This window comes from Bufo bufo, chromosome 3, assembly GCF_905171765.1.
Source record: "Bufo bufo chromosome 3, aBufBuf1.1, whole genome shotgun sequence".
NCBI classification, from domain to species: Eukaryota; Metazoa; Chordata; class Amphibia; order Anura; family Bufonidae; genus Bufo; species Bufo bufo.
The window spans coordinates 486,352,850-486,371,250 of NC_053391.1; the positions used below are offsets into that span (position 1 = coordinate 486,352,850).

General features: G+C 37.7%; 1 protein-coding gene across 11 annotated transcripts in view; it reads right to left on the reverse strand.

The window, feature by feature from the left end:
• Nucleotides 1-1,644: 1,644 nt before the first annotated feature.
• Nucleotides 1,645-18,401, reverse strand: part of MBNL2 (muscleblind like splicing regulator 2) — a 204,909-nt gene continuing 188,152 nt past the window's right edge. For all 11 annotated transcript variants that reach the window (XM_040425303.1, XM_040425304.1, XM_040425300.1 and 8 more), the window contains one exon: nt 1,645-4,126. In XM_040425303.1, the coding sequence (XP_040281237.1) occupies nt 3,999-4,126 (128 nt within the window). In that variant the 3' untranslated portion in view covers nt 1,645-3,998. The remainder of the gene's footprint in view (nt 4,127-18,401) is intronic.

The window sequence follows — 18,401 nt, forward strand, 5'->3', positions numbered from 1 at the left end:
CTGAAAATTAAGAGAACTAAGTCTTGTAGGCTGACAACAGGTTTAGTGTCCTTTTAAATGTAGGTCTCTACAGGTATGGGTTTCAAAGTTTGTTCGCAAAGAAAGTATTTAAACACAAATCCAGAACAAATTAAGAAATTATTTTATCATACTTACCAAGTAGTGTTTTTTTATTTTCTGGGTGAATGTGGCTTATTATATTAAAACATCATAAGTCTGTGGTTCTGGGTGTCAGACCCCCACCGATCTTACCTTTTTCCCCTGCTGCTGGTAACATTTCACTGAAATAAATCTGTCAATTAGGATAAGTGGGCGAAGACTGGGTTTAGCTCTGAATAGACTTGACTCTTACTCTTTAGCTTGACTCATAAAATACTTATTTTAATATCAGGCAGGAAAACTTTAATAAAGAATTATACAGCCATTCTAACATGGATTTTTAAAGTAAGAACACCAGTCTCATCAGGTCGAAGAGATCTATTTAATAATGTATGTTTTTTGTATTATATTAGTATGTCATTTGTATTGTGAAATCTTTAGCTGCATTATGGCTGTAATTTCCATACTGGAAAAATATAAACAAGAAAAAAACTCCTGCACCAAAATAATTTATTAAACTTTGCAATATTTTACATCCCCATACAAAGAGAAGACCTTGAAGTAGGACAGTGCAGATGCAAAATGTTGTCTATTCTTCTTAACTTGCACAAGTAGCAACCTCTTGAAGTGTCAGAGGATTTTAGTGCTGGTCTTGGTATCATGTCATAAAATATAAATGCTTTGTCTTCAATAATTCTTTACCAATTGCCTTTAGAAGGTTCTGCAGTGGTGTGAAGAACTTAAAGAGCATCTGTGCAATGTAAAGACCAGGGTGAACCAATAGAGATAATAACAGGCAACCTAATTGATTATAATCATACTGCAGTTGGTTTCTAAATTGGATAGCACTTACATGGGATTAGAAAGCCATGACTGCTTTCTTCAAGAAACAGTACTACTGTGTCTTTTATTGAAGCTCAACCCAATTCACGTCAATGATGCTGGCTACAATACACACATCCCATAGACAAGAGTGGTGCTGTTTCTGGATGAATGCAGCCATATTTTTCTAATCTCTTACAAGCCCTCTAAAAACGTGTTGTGGTAATTGTACAAAAAGCGGGTTGTAATTTATTTTCTTTACATATTTACCTGCGTCTTAACTGTTGCTAATATTATTTTTAACTGGTTGCAGATAGAATCAGGTTTCTATTAGTTATGGCACATTTATTTCAGTTTCTTGTGCACCACAAATATTCCTTTATGAACGGATATTACACAGTCTAGTGCAATGAAAATTATCTATAGTAACCACAAAACTGTTGCTCTTAAGAAGCTCAAAGATGCTAAATGTAATCCAATTGACCAGAAGAGGTTAAAGCACAGATTTTCTTTTCACTAGTTTATTATGTGTCTAAACAGAACCATTGTTTTATAGTCTATATTTTACAGGGTTGTTCACGCTAGAATCTTCTCATCTTTGAGCTTTTAAGTGCATTTTTTGCATCAGTTTTCCATAGAGTGTACATTGGACAACAAAAGATGCTAGTGTGAACATGCCATAGGGCTTGCTGTACTTTAACAAAAGCATTACATACCTTATGCTTTATTTAAGAGGATACTTTAATTATTGGACATTACAAAAACAAAAATACAAAAACAGAAATGTCATCCAAAATTAAATCTCCTTTAAAAATAATAAAATATAGGTATAAGTAAAAATTGAAACACAGGCCAGCCATTTACATCCTTACAATTTTAGACCCCATTTTAATTTTGGAGGGAACTGATATACTGTATAAGGATGAGTATGACGCTGTAACCTAAAAGTTGTTGATGAAAATATATTGCATGAAAAATGTACATTCTTAAAATGATTACTATAAACATGTAAGTTGATCTTGTTACATTTAAAGCAATTTCCATTTTCAGTGAACTGATTTGGTACATGAGCAAGCTATATTTGCCAGTACAGGGGCTATTATGAATCACAAAATATTGGTATATTATATAACACTCACTCTAAAATGGTACTTCCTGTATTTTAAATATATATATGTGACAGGCTGCATTTGGTTAAATGGCTGAAGTGACAAAAAATGATGGCTGGTCACTGCTCCCAAAATTAATAAGAATAAAAATCTCAGTATAGATTAGAGTATAGACTTGATTAGGTCACTTTTGCCTTTGAAGACACAGTGATATAAGCAATATTAAAATACGGTACTCACTTTCAAGTGGATTTCGATTTAGTTCTGCTTAGTAATCAGACCTGCTTCTTCAATATAAGAGCAGAAATCAAACATTGTACATATATTACAAAATAAAATAGAAATAAAGGCAGAATTTTTTTTCCTGATTACCGATTAAAGAATTACAGCGCCTTCTTTTAGAAGAGGCTGCCCACATTAAAAATAGCTTACATTCAACTCTTGAAATTTTTTTCTTAAAATACTGCAATCACTAATATTGTCTTTTTACAAGAGAAAAAAAAAACATATTTCTAACACTTAAGTATACTATTCATGTATAACAGCTGTTCTGTTTTCATATCCATAATTCAGCAACAACATACTTTGTGTGACAAATGTGCAACACAGAAACATGAAGTATTTGGTACAATAGTGCTTGAAATAAACTTTAACTAAATTACACATTATTGGTACAGACAATTACCATGTAAATCAACAGCCTACCATAAAAGTAAACATCAAAAATCTGCTTTATCCATAGTTTTTTTTGTCTTCAATATTTCTCATATATGCAACAACTCTTCATTACTTTTCAGACATAAAATATGCTTTTAAACACAATATTCTTTAATCTTGTGCTGTAATCCTGTTACAACTCTCTAAATCCAATTATAAAAATGTATAACACTATAGACCCTGCAGCTAACCATTTTCCTAAGAATTTTCCCCACTGCCTGCTGTTATCACAAGATTCAGCATTGAAGGCCTGTAATGCATTGCTCTGCAGTGTTTTGCAGGCCCCTTGAGCACTGAACAGGGTCAAAATAAAACTTTTACTACATTTCAAAAATGTAATATGTTCTATAGATTAGAGTCACCTTTATGTCGTGACTGGCCAATATATATATTTATATATATTTATATATATATACGTTTGTACATTCGATTATCTAAGAAAACTCCTCCTCCGATGCCTTGCTAACCTGTAATAACCAAGTACTGAACCTGCTATATTTCTTAACCTTGCACTTGCTGGTAACTGGGAGGTTGGCAGCAGTCATATACTTTTTGCGTTTGTTGTACTGTGGTGAAATTTAGGCACTTCTGCAAAGTCTTGGTTAAAAAACACTATATGCTCACAACTAAAATAAAGATATTCAAGACTTTCTTGTGTATGACAGTCATACTGTGCAAATGATCACTTTTTTTTCGCCCTTTTTGCTCTTTTGAATATACATCTATTTTAATACAAGTGTTTCTGTATCTCTTTTGTACACTGGGTGTGAAGCCGGTTTTATGATTTGAATTTGTGCTTTAAAATAAGCCTTGTTTCCACATTTGAGAACGTACTTTATCTTCTTGGTCTTCTATTCAAAGGGGAAGTTAATAAATCCCTATAATTATGGCTAAAATAATCTCTAATGTATTACTTATATTCACAATCCAATATTGCATGTTTGCCATCAGAACACAAAAATATTGATACATTTTAAATGTTTCCCAGCATTTACAATATACAGTAGGGTGGGGGATAAACTCTTGGTTTTGGATGTGATGGGAGATAAGACAGTTTTATCAAGTGGGAGCCAGGTATACAAATATTAAAAAGTAAACTTTACCCACTAACATCACAGCTGGTATCAGGTAGTTAACTATTTTATGTTGGAATATATTACGCATACCATATATATTATCAATTTAGAATATAGCAGCACTAGCTTTCTAAGAGTTTGTAGTTTGTCCATAAAGAGAACAAGATCCTTTTGTTTAGCATGCAGTTTGTGGCAACTCTATAGAGGAGGAGACTGGATAGTATGTACAATATGAATGCTTTGCTATCTTCTGTGAATCTTCTTGATGCTCTACTCCAGTCTTGGTTATTATTTCAGTATAATCTGGTAAAAAAGACAAGATGAAAGTCAGTTCTTAAATCAGGATTTTAGGTTAAAAAATTGTAAAAAAAATATTACCGACAATGCTATTACAATCTCACATTTCTGTAATTTTTCTAAAGAGACGTCAAGTAACACTGCACAATTTAATATTCATAGAATTAATCCACTTTGAATACTTTTAAGGAAGAAAAAGACAAGGTTATGGAGAATGGAAACACTAGTCTTTAAGACAATGACAACAAAAGTTTGCCAATGTGAATAATTTTTTTTATCAAAATGCCCAGTTGTTCACCAGAAACTATGGCAATGTTGATCATGGTAATGGGTGACTCGATAAAATGAAAACATATAAAGATTCCCATGAAGTCTTGAAGGCAGGTTAACTCTTTAGTGTGAGAATAAATACTTACTTATATGCTTAAATACAACATAATATTAATAACGTAATACAGTACAAATGAATATACTTGCATATTCTAACATTTTACCAGTGTACAAATGTAACAAGCATCAAACGAATGTTTATAATGCACTATGCTGTTAATGTAGCACACCTATGCTGTTTATGATGCACAGGATACATACACGTAATACTAAAATGGACAGCATAAAGAGCTGTGGTACTCTGCATTAAAGAGGTTATACCATGATTAATGTAAAAAAATAAAAATTAAATCAGACATTGTGTAGTAAATAACAATCTCTTTCTAATAAAGCTAGAACCAGAACTGTCACAGCTTCTAAAAGAAGATCTAGTGGGTGGCAGTTGAAGGATGGAACTGAGAACGTGCGTCCACCTCAGCAATGTAAGTAAGGTGGACAGAAAAATAAGGAAAACAAACAACAGATGGCAGTATACAGATACATTTTAACTTGGCTATACTAAGTTTTAGTTACATGCAATTGTAAAAGTATTCAGATCCCGGTGCTGGTTAAAAAAATGTTGAATATTTTTCATGGGACAACCCTTTTTATAGCACCAAACATTCATTTGGCACTTGCTACATCTATATTTCAAAACATTCAAAAGAAGGCTAACTCAAGTAAAATGACTGGGTAGTTTAGAATGCAAGCTAGATTTGGTCAGCAAAAATAACCTACACAATACTGTCTTCCTGTTCTCAGATTTAAGGCACTATTACATTACCCAATTTTTAGTCCAATTATCAGGAACAAGCATTCATAGAAATACTAGTTCAGGATAACTGGCTGTATAATTGTGCTGCAGATCAGCTGACAAACATGCAAACGCTCATTTGTAGGTTGATTGCATCTTTAATAAAACATAAAAGATGTGCTGCCGGTAATCAATACAACCTGATACTTTTCATCAGATATGTTTATTGTCAATCAGCGCTTGTCCTTCCTGAACATTGTACACTTATGTACTGATTGAAGTCATCTTATGTAAATGTATCCCAGCTAGTGATGAACAAAGCGAGCTTCGGATGCTACGAGATCCGTCTTCGTACAGTATTAAAATGTATGGGCTTCGATGAACCGAAGTCAGTTATTCGTGAAGTCGTGCAAGACTTCATTGAATAACTTCGGTAGTTGATTTTTAAAGAGGAAAATGACTTTAAAACTTGGAACTGAACTTGACTCGGAGACGGATCTCCGTAAAGTATTAATCCAAAGTTTTGAAAGAAGCCACTTCGGATACAGCACCACAAGTATTCACAGCAATAACATTAATAACTTTTTATTTTGCCTACTTTTTATTAACCCTTCAAGGACACAGCCAGTTTTCACCTTAAAGACAGCACCTAATTTTGCAAATCTGACATGTCACTTACTTTATGTTAGTGGCAAATTTGGGTAAAAATGTTTTACCTTTATTTATAAAAAATCCCAAATTTATGGAAAATTTTCTGCTTTTAAGACACAAAATTCACCACATGTGTACTTTATATTGACACCATGTACATTTTATTTTATTTTTTTGTTAGAAGGCTTAGAATTTTAGAACCAATTTCAAATTTTCAAAAAAATTTCCAAAACCTACTTTTTAAAGGACCACTTCAGTTTTTAAGAGACTTTGAAGGGCTTACATAACAGAAACCACCCATAACCCATAAATGACGCCATGTTAGAAACTACACTCCCTAAATTCTTGAAAACTGACTTTAGAAACTATGTTAACCCTTTACGTGTTCCACAGGAATTAAAGCAAAAATTGAAGTGAAATTGAAAAATGTAATATTTTTTTTTGAGATTTTCCATTTTAATCCATATTTCCTGTAACACAGCAAGGGTTAACAGCAAAAAAAAAAAAACTAACTCAAAATCGATTACTCTGATTCTGCAATTTACAGTAACACCCCATATGTGTGCAATTTACAGTAACACCCCATATGTGGTCATAAACGTCTGTATGGACACACGGCAGAGCTAAGAAAGGAAGGCTAGATTTAAGAGGCTAGATTTTGATGAAATTAAATGTTTTTTTTCAGGGGTGTACTTGTTAAATGGTAAGACTGGCCTAATTTGAAACAGACGGTCATATCTACGGTAATTTTGGGCCAGGCATTGTGTGTTATCATTGTAATGTAAATACTTCAGAATCTATTCAAATAGATTCTGGGTCATGGCATTATTGTAAACTGCAGTGTGGTACAAAACACCTGCACTTCAATAATTTCTAATATGTATCTTTTTAACAAGGCCCATATGCAGATACAAGCCCCCAAACGTCAAACATCTCTGCTGCATTTACTGGGGTCAATGTCTGGGGTTGAGCAAATATCGATGTGGGATTCTGGCCAATAAATTGCTGTTTGGGCCACCATTTAATTTACAAAATATTCAGAGAAAAAGATTTTGTGTGGATTGCTGAGCTTATCACAAACTCAGGAATTTGAGGCTGATGATCCTCAGTGGGTGGGGTCCATAGGGGATCACTTTGGGACGCCATCTTGAGGGTCCCTCATTACTTGATGATGAGGAAGAGGAATAGAGGCTGTCTCAGTTGCAGTGGCAAGAATGCCGTATGTCCCCTCAGCTGAATACATTCTTTGGGATTAACCGTACTTTTTTTTATTGGGTTGTGTAAAGATTGTGATTGTAAACATGTCTTAAGTATATATTAATTTAATTTATTCTCAAGGGTGTGTATATTGTGCTTTCACATGTGAAGGGGCTTGTAATAAATTAAGATAAAAAATTTGTAGCAAAAAAGGTCTTTACTACACAAAAAAAAAATCTTGCATGGAAAACTGAAGACAAATGCAATCAGTAAATGATGGTACTCATCGGCGCTCAGCGGTTGCAGGATGTAAGCAGGCAAATGTTGCCTGCATGCAAAAATGCTGTTTTTCTTTTGCTGATCTGAGGCTTCATTTCTGAGTTATAATACTTTTTCTTAATATGTAAATTAGGGTATTGGTAAAATCAGAATGTCATCATTGCTCTTGTTGCATCCAGGCTCCACTTCTTTCTGTGGTCAGCCCCTCTCTTGCTGCTTTACCACTGCCTGGCCTTGTCAATCAAAGCAGTGAGGAAGGGGCTGGCCATGTAAACGTGTGGAACATGGATACAAGGGCAATGGTGACACCCTCACTGCATCAAAAACCTAGTTTGCATATTAAGAAAAAGTTAAATAACTCGGGAACGGAGTCCCAGATCAACATATGAAAAACACTGTTTTAAACAGGTAAAACCACAGCTATGTGTCTACGCAAACAATGGATAGGGATGTCGCTTGTGACAGATTCCCTTTAAGTAACTTTTCCTCAGCTCCTCTGAGTGTACAGAAGTCCATGATAGGAACAAAGAAAATAATTATTTAGTGTGCGGCATACAGAGCAAAGTCCACACAAACAGATTCACCTATGTCAGGGCAGCATAATGACCACACAGCGTTTTGGGAGTGTCATGTCTACTTGGTCATGCTTGAGAAAGCATATATATATATATATATATATATATATACACATACAGTACAGACCAAAAGTTTGGACACACCTTCTCATTCAAAGAGTTTTCTTTATTTTCATGACTATGAAGGCATCAAAACTATGAATTAACACATGTGGAATTACATGCATAACAAACAAGTGTGAAACAACTGACAATATGTCATATTCTAGGTTCTTCAAAGTAGCCACCTTTTGCTTTGATTACTGCTTTGCACACTCTTGGCATTCTCTTGATGAGCTTCAAGAGGTAGTCCCCTGAAATGGTCTTCCAACAGTCTTGAAGGAGTTCCCAGAGATGCTTAGCACTTGTTGGCCCTTTTGCCTTTACTCTGCGGTCCAGCTCACCCCAAACCATCTCGATTGGGTTCAGGTCCGGTGACTGTGGAGGCCAGGTCATCTGGAGCAGCACCCAATCACTCTCCTTCATGGTCAAATAGCCCTTACTTTCAAAGTTTTCCCAATTTTTCGGCTGACTGACTGACCTTCATTTCTTAAAGTAATGATGGTCACTCGTTTTTCTTTACTTAGCTGCTTTTTTCTTGCCATAATACAAATTCTAACAGTCTATTCAGTAGGACTACCCGCTGTGTATCCACCTGACTTCTCCTCAACGCAACTGATGGTCCCAACCCCATTTATAAGGCAAGAAATCCCACTTATTAAACCTGACATGGCACACCTGTGAAGTGAAAACCATTTCAGGTGACTACCTCTTGAAGCTCATCAAGAGAATGCCAAGAGTGTGCAAAGCAGTAATCAAAGCAAAAGGTGGCTACTTTGAAGAACCTAGAATATTACATATTTTCAGTTGTTTCACATTTGTTTGTTATGTATATAATTCCACATGTGTTAATTCATAGTTTTGATGCCTTCAGTGTGAATTTACAATTTTCATAGTCATGAAAATAAAGAAAACTCTTTGAATGAGAAGGTGTGTCCAAACTTTTGGTCTGTACTGTATATATATATATATATATATATATATATTTTTTTTTTTTCTGGATCCCTTTAAACAGATGATAAGGGTCAAGGATAAAATTAGCTCAGACAAGTGTCCGAAAGTTTATTTGTAATGATTTGCACTAAAAGAAGCTCTCAGATATGAATGAAACTAGCCATCCATATTAGATAAAAGTCAGTCAAACCAACCAATTTTGGCAGGATGGGCCAACTATATTATATGTGTAAGATTCTCCCCAGGGATTTACCAAACCTTTCTGCTGCCTGAGGCAAAAAGTGAAATGTGCCCAACCTCTCCCCCGTCCCCAACAGCTTTAAAAAATATTGCACATTTCCAATGTTGCAGATCTGGCCTTAGATTTTACACTTTATTAGTCAGTGCTTCCATCACGGAAGCGCTCACTAGTATGCAATAGGTGCAGGGAGCGGGAAGTAAAGCACTTTGCGTACTCACTCTTCCTGGTCTTCTTCCCTAGGGCCGCTCTGCACTGTCCTGACCGCGCACAGCGTCAGGACGTTGCGCGTGCACTATGACCTGACACTGTACACAGTCAGCTAACAGACCAGTGCGGGCCCAGAGAAGATCAGGGAGCGCGACTGCTGAAGACCGCTGGACCTGTAGAGGAGCAGTGGAGCAGGAGAGGTAAGTGAAGTTATTTATTTTAAGGTCCAATCTGGGGCCTGATGGGGGTCTGGCATGAAAGTCTTATCTGAGGTCTGCTGAGGGTCTGACATGGAGGTCTAATGGGGGTCTGCATGGAGGTCTGAAATATAGGCCTAATCTAAGATCTGATAGGGGTCTGGCAGGGACATCTGACATGTAGGTCTGATGGGGGTCTGACATGGAGGTCTGTAAGGTCCTATGTGGTCTGATTTGAGGTCCTGATATAGGGGTATAATCTGAGGTCTTGATATGGGGGTCTGATCTGATATGGAGATCTGATCTGAGGATTCGATATGGGGGTTTGATCTGATATGATGTCTGATGAAAAATATTCTCCTCCTCTAAAACTGTATTTTTCACTTAGGGCTCTTTCACACTTGCGTTGTTCTGTTCCGGCATAGAGTTCCGTCATCCATGCGCATGGGGCGCTCTGACGTCATTCTGGAGCGCCCCGGGAGCCGCACGGATGGGAAGTATACTGCTCCCCAGCTCCCCACTACTACTATGGCAGCCAGGACTTTAATAGCGTCCTGGGTGCCATAGTAACACTGAACGCAAATAGAGTGCACGACGGATCTGGACAACGCAAGTGTGAAAGAGGCCTTATAAAGTGAAAAATACGGTATCTATCTATCTATGTTGCACAGCACTGTTATTCATGTCATGTATACAGGGTGTAATGCTGTATATTGGCACACACCACTACTACTCATGTCCAGATACTGAGAATTAAACCAGTGGCACATGATTAGTTGTGATGTGCAGTTCCCCTATTACAGAATAAGAGCAAATGTTGACACACACACACACACACACACTCACTCACAGATGCACTCACAGATAGACCCCCCCCCCCCCCCACAAACACAAAACACAGAGACGCACACACACAGACGCACACACTTATTTACTTACAGGCTGCTGCAGGTTCGCCTTCTTTTCCTCCACGGAGGCTCAAGGACCTCTGAACTTTGACAATACGGTCATGTGACATGCACACATGATCCCAAAGGTCGTTTCCCTCTCCTACACACATATGCCTCGGTGTTATTGTATATCACAGTTTTGTCATTGTTTTTGGTGTAAATCATAGCAAAAACTGCAATAAAACTGTGGTATACAATAATTATCAAAGACCAAGTTGTGTGCAGGGATTTTCAGGAGTACAGGGTTGGAGGCTAAACTGCCGTCCCGACAGTCCTAACACAGGGCCGCCTGAGGCCAGAGGCTGGGTTTGCCTCATAAATTGTGCATCCCTACACTCCCCCAATGGAAGATGTCAGAAGAAAGAAAGATTGAGCATGCTCAATTTCAAATTGCCTGTTTCTTGTGAGTGAGGAGGAATAGTTGTTGGCTGAGCAAATGTCTACGCGACATTTTGAGTGCAACACAAACATCATTTTCACATCTGCATCAGAGGCTCTGTTCGGGGTTTCCATTGCAGATTCTGTGAAAAATATGGGACAAAAAAGTGCAGAAAGTTGCACTATTTTATCTGGTAAAATGCTAGGACACATTACGTAAAACTCAACAGAGTCCATTATAGTCAATGAGATCCGTTTGTGTCTGTCATGTAATAGATCTGACGTGTCTGTTATTCTCGTTATTCTACTCCCATAAAGTCCACTGATGTGAATACAGCCTTAGTTATCATGGCATACAACAGTCTGATGGTCAGTCCATTATAAAGAATTTGTTGTAGCTATTGTGGACCTTTAATATATATAATTCATAGATATTAACATGGATTATAAGATAAGTTTTTTTTTGATGCAATCAATATAATCATATATAATAAAGATAGCAGTCATGCTTACTTCTATTGATACACCCATTAAAGGGTTTGTGCCACAAAAAATATTCTACAGTTTTCAAACCATTACCTGGATCTGAATACGTTTGTAATTGCATGGAATTAAAAATTTAGCATAGCCACTGAGTTATCCAAAATGTATCTGTATAGCGCCACATGAAGTTTGCTGTTTTCTTATTTCTTTGTCCTGCACACTAAGAGGCCGCACATGCTCAGTTCCATTCTTCAACTGCCTCCTGAGCTGTGATAGGGAGAGCTGAGACACGCCCTCTGAGCTGCAGCAGAAGAGACACTCCCCTTGAGCTTTTAGCTTGATATAATGAGGAGATATCTGGATCCATGTGAGGTACAGGGCTGGTTCGAGCTTTGTTAGAAAGAGATTGTCATGTACTGTATGATGTCTGATTTTCAATTTTTTACATCAGTCATAGGATAACCCCTGTAAGTACAATGCTGGAAAATTACAGGATGGTGTCTTAAAATGTGAACACAACCATAGCCAGAGAGTATGGTACCCATATTTACATCCTATCTTCATTCAGCCTGCTGGTAATAATACATAATAAGATTATGTATTATTATCATTAAGTAATGATACTCCCCTTATGACATCTTTCTCACCTAGTAGAGAATGCAAGCAGAGAAATTAAATAGCAGGGTGTTTTTAAGACAAAGGGATTGAAAGCACATATAAAGCAGAGGCTTGTTAGCAAGTATGATGTATGTTTCCATTGAGAAATGTGACATCTACAGAAGGATGGGTTAACAATAGAAATGTGGGGAATATATCCTGGTGAGATTTTTTGAAGTCACTTTTGCTTTGAGTTTGAGAAGGCAAAATGAACGCCAAATTTATCAATCTGTCCATGTTGTTTGATAAACTTGGTGCATCTTTTACACTTTTGTTTAGAAATGCCATTCCAATTACGACACCCTTAGAGTCATTTTTATGACTTTTTTTTTTAAGTTGAAAAGTGAATTTCATGTGAGAATAATTAACATCCAGAGCTGTGTGATCTAAATTCTGCTGACTTCTTATGTGACTGAACTCACTTCATCCTGCAGCCCCCTGCTGGTTGTTTCTGTAAAGAGCATGCTCTGCTAGAGTGCACCAAATACTCAATAGTATTTTACATACACTAAATTTCCATAATGAATTACAAATGATAGGATTTGGGCATGCTATCTCAACTAATATCTCATCAACATAATGATGGATTCAAAGAGGCAAGCAGTAGAATTCTGAATGCCTTGGATGTGCCTTAAAAATGAGGTTTAATGTAACTCAAAATCGATAAAAAATAATGAAACCAAAGTCTTTGTATTTTGCTTTTAGCAGATTTAAACTAAAATAATGTATGTAGTAATTAAGTTTCAAATATAAAATATTTTACTTGAAAATTACCTATACACTGCGTGCAGAATTATTAGGCAAATGAGTATTTTGACCACATTATCCTCTTTATGCATGTTGTCTTACTCCAAGCTGTATAGGCTCGAAAGCCTACTACCAATTAAGCATATTAGGTGATGGGCATCTCTGTAATGAGAAGGGGTGTGGTCTAATGACATCAACACCCTATATTAGATGTGCATAATTATTAGGCAACTTCCTTTCCTTTGGCAAAATGGGTCAAAAGAAGGACTTGACAGGCTCAGAAAAGTCAAAAATAGTGAGATATCTTGCAGAGGGATGCAGCACTCTTCAAATTGCAAAGCTTCTGAAGCGTGATCATCGAACAATCAAGCGTTTCATTCAAAATAGTCAACAGGGTCGCAAGAAGCATGTGGAAAAACCAAGGCGCAAAATAACTGCCCATGAACTGAGAAAAGTCAAGCGTGCAGCTGCCAAGATGCCACTTGCCACCAGTTTGGCCATATTTCAGAGCTGCAACATCACTGGAGTGCCCAAAAGCACAAGGTGTGCAATACTCAGAGACATGGACAAGGTAAGAAAGGAGACTGATGAAATGAGAGTGAGTCTTGATGGGCCAGATGGATGGGCCCGTGGCTGGATTGGTAAAGGGCAGAGAGCTCCAGTCCGACTCAGACGCCAGCAAGGTGGAGGTGGAGTACTGATTTGGGCTGGTATCATCAAAGATGAGCTTGTGGGGCCTTTTCGGGTTGAGGATGGAGTCAAGCTCAACTCCCAGTCCTACTGCCAGTTTCTGGAAGACACCTTCTTCAAACAGTGGTACAGGAAGAAGTCTGCATCCTTCAAGAAAAACATGATTTTCATGCAGGACAATGCTCCATCACACGCGTCCAAGTACTCCACAGCGTGGCTGGCAAGAAAGGGTATAAAAGAAGAAAATCTAATGACATGGCCTCCTTGTTCACCTGATCTGAACCCTATTGAGAACCTGTGGTCCATCATCAAATGTGAGATTTACAAGGAGGGAAAACAGTACACCTCTCTGAACAGTGTCTGGGAGGCGGTGGTTGCTGCTGCACGCAATGTTGATGGTGAACAGATCAAAACACTGACAGAATCCATGGATGGCAGGCTTTTGAGTGTCCTTGCAAAGAAAGGTGGCTATATTGGTCACTGATTTGTTTTTGTTTTGTTTTTGAATGTCAGAAATGTATATTTGTGAATGTTGAGATGCTATATTGGTTTCACTGGTAAAAATAAATAATTGAAATGGGTATATATTTGTTTTTTGTTAAGTTGCCTAATAATTATGCACAGTAATAGTCACCTGCACACACAGATATCCCCCTAAAATAGCTAAAACTAAAAACAAACTAAAAACTACTTCCAAAAATATTCAGCTTTGATATTAATGAGTTTTTTGGATTCATTGAGAACATGGTTGTTGTTCAATAATAAAATTAATCCTCAAAAATACAACTTGCCTAATAATTCTGCACTCCCTGTAGTTTCTGGAACAACTCCATATCTCAGACAAGAGTCAGACTGAATTTCCCTGGGCCCACTAAAGAAAATTATTCTGAGTGCCCACCTTCTGTGTATACAGGACATATGCACGCTCATGTCTAAGAAATGTTTATCATTGCACATTCAGGAATTTCGGTATCATCAATAATGTTTAATACAGTCCTGATCAAAAGTTTAAGACCACTTGAAAAATGACAAAAAAATCATATTTAGCATGGCTGGATCTTAACAAGGTTCCAAGTAGAGCTTCAACATACAACATTTTTTGAGCATTCAATTTAATGGAAACAACAAATAAACTGAAACAGGCTGTTTTTCAGCTGATCAAAAGTTTAGGACCACACCTCCAAAAAAAAACTAAACCCCCCCAAAACAGAAATCCAACTTCCAAACATGAACTCAGTAATGTGTAGCTCCGCCGTTATTGTTTATCACTTCAAAAAATCGTTTTGGCATGCTTGATGCAAGTGATTCCATGAGGTGAGTGGGAACATTTCTCCAAGTGGTGAAGACGGCCGCACGAAGGCCATCTACTGTCTGGAACTGTTGTCCATTTTTGTAAACTTCCCTTGCCATCCATCCCCAAAGGTTCTCAATTGGATTTAGATCAGGGGAACACGCAGGATGGGCCAAAAGAGTGATGTTATTCTCCTGGAAGAAGTCCCTTGTCCTGCGGGCATTGTGTACTGTAGCGTTGTCCTGTTGAAAAACCCAGTCATTACCACACAGATGAGGGCCCTCAGTCATGAGGAATGCTCTCTGCAACATCTGCACATAGCCACCGGCCGTTTGACGCCCCTGCACTTGCTGAAGCTCTATTGTTCCACTGAAGGAAAAAGCATCCCAGACCATTATGGCGCCCCCTCCACTGTGGCGCGTAGAAAACATCTCAGGTGGGATCTGCTTGTCATGCCAGTAACGTTGGAAACCATCAGGACCATCAAGGTTACATTTTTTCTCATCAGAGAATAAAACTTTCTTCCACCTTAGAATGTCCCATGTTTGGTGCTCTCTTGCAAAGTCCAAAAGAGCAGTTCTGTGGTGTTCAAGGAGACGAGGTCTTTGAAGACATTTTTTTGTTTTTGAAGCCCTTCAGTCTCAGATGCCGTCTGATGGTTATGGGGCTGCAGTCAGACATTTTTTTGTTTTTGAAGCCCTTCAGTCTCAGATGCCGTCTGATGGTTATGGGGCTGCAGTCAGCACCAGTAAGGGCCTTAATTTGGGTTGAGGATCGTCCAGTGTCTTGACGGACAGCCAATTGGATCCTCTGGCTCAGTGCTGATGAATTTTTTTTGGGTCTTCCACTTTACTTTTTTGTTCCATAACCCTCAGGATCATTTAAGAAATTCCAAATGACTGTCTTACTGCGTCCCACCTCAGCAGCGATGGCGTGCTGTGAGAGACCCTGCTTATGCAGTTCAACAACCCGACCAAGTTCAAAAAGGGAGAGTTTTCTTGCCTTTACCATCACAACGTGTGACTACCTGACAGAAAATGACAATGAATCCACATCTTTGCACAGATTTGGCCTTTTAAAGGCATGTAGTGCTAAACTTTTGATCAGCTGAAAAACAGCCTGTTTCAGTTTATTCATTGTTTTCATTAAATTGAATGCTCAAAAAATGTTTTGTCTCGCTCCCATTTCTTCTTGTTGCATATTGAAGCTCTACTTGGAACCTTGTTAAGATCCAGCTATGCTAAATATGATTTTTTGCCATTTTTCAAGTGGTCTTAAACTTTTGATCAGGACTGTATATTATCTGGAGGTTATTAGTTCCAATGGCAATTCCAAATTATCTTCTGCTAGCCCTGGGGACCTGTTTTATAAGGGGCCCATTATTATGTCAGAGTTTGGGCCGACTGGAGGATCCTCTGGTGTGAACTAAAACACACTGGTTTACCAGATTTACTAATCCTTTCGAAGATTGAGGCAGTGTAAGCTTAGCCTAAGCAGTCTGAAGATGTGCTACATTTATCACAATGGATGATGGTGGATAATAAATCTTACACACCCTTACATTTATATCGCCATTAGGTGGTTTACTTTTAGTGGTGAGAATTTTGTGCTAAAATTCAGGACCAATTCTTCAGCCATATGACTTTCACTCTAAACCAAGAGCTGGGAGAACTGGAAAAAATGGCTAAAACCCTTAATAAATTAGATGTATAGCATGCGTGCCAGATTTCTGGCTCAACCTGAGCTAGAATTTGGGTGAATTTGCAATAGTAAATCTGCCCAATCACTGCTGGGTCATGTGCCGTTTGGAGACATGTCACCACTTAGGCCAGTCATTGGTTCCAGCTGGAAGTAAAGAGGCCAAAGACCGTGAGATCAGGAACAAAGGCATGGAGAGCAGGCCAGTATGATTTTTAAGTTAGGTATCCCTTGCTTTTGGGCTAATTAAAAAGGGCCACAATCCTGTAAGTTCTCTAGGTTGCTCTCTAACTACAGACTGTCACGTTATTCTGCCATTTTATTAGTAACTCTGTAAGCTATATATGTCAGTGGCAGTCTGCAATCTACTACTAAGAGGAGCCTTCTAAAGTAGGCCTAATTGCAAACTATTAGAGAAAATGGTTACTTTAGGAAAAAATGTGCGTGATACAAAAATTCGGCAGGATGGTTTAATCACTCTATAGCTGCAATAAACTAAAATATACTTAAGTGTCTATTCTAAGAATTTTAACTCCTCGCTGCCATAAACATTTTTCTTTTTTTCTTTATCTCCTTCCATAATTTTTCCACTTTTCTGTTCATAAAGCCGTATGGTGGATTGTTTATCATGGAACAAGCTGTCATTTCTAATTGCACTTTTTATATTCCATACAATGAATTGGAATCTGAAAAAAATACTAATGGAATGGAAGAAGAATAAAATGCAATTCTCACATTGATGGGTTTGTATTTATGGCATTGACTGGTTGGTAAATGACCCTTTTCTTTATTCTGAAGGTCGGAATGATTACAGTGATACCAAATTTAAACATTCACACCAATAATTTTTTTACATTTCTGTCTACAAAGCTTTGTGTCTTTTATTGCGGGGTGAGCTGTAGTTTTTATTGATAACATTTTTAGATGCGGCAATACGATTTTTAATATATATATTTAAAAAAACATTATTTTACTTTTCTCAATTTCTTTTTAGTTGCCCTAGGGTACTTGAACACGTGGTCTTATATAGCTTATACAGTAGACTATTATACTATAATCAAATAGTATTGCAGTCTAAGGTAAACGTCTAATATCCTCCCTGTCTACTTTCAGAAGGCCCCAGGCTGCCATAGCAACCAAACTTCTCCTGTCATCCCATTACAGGGGTGAATAGGGGCTTTCAGTCTCAAGAGGGAGCACCCCCTCTACAAATGACCACTCAGATGACTTTAAAGGGGTTACAGGCACTAATGCCTGAAATGGAATTTCTTTGGGATGTCTTTGATCATGGACACTGCCAGTGAATGTCTGCTTTGTAAAATAGCAAGCACCCGTTCAACTCCTGAGTGGGTGCCATGTTTAAAGCCCTGACATCCACTGTACATGTATGCCAGATTATGCAAAAGGATTAAATACTTTGTTAAATAATACCTATACGGTGTGTATAATTTATTAAAATATAATTTTATATATGTAGGCTATCATATGACATGTCTGTATACATGTCTGTATACCTCGCACACAGCTGAGGCCAATTACTGGCCTCAGTGGTATATGGTACAGCTGCAGTGGTCATTTGGAGTATACAGGCCGGTCATTGCTGCAGGTAAATAAACGATGCTCGGTGGGGAGGATCGGTATAGCAGTGGTCGAAGTGTATGTTATTTATTTTATTTTATGTCTTTTCCTGTCTAGGGGGACCTTATATCTCTGAAAACCCTCTTTAAAGGGGTTCTGCTGTTTTTTTAAACTGATGATCTATCCTCTGGATACATCATCAGCATCTGATCGTCGGGGGTCCGACACCTGGGACCCCTGCCGATCAGCTGTTTGAGAACGCAGCGGCGCTGGCAGTAGTGCCACG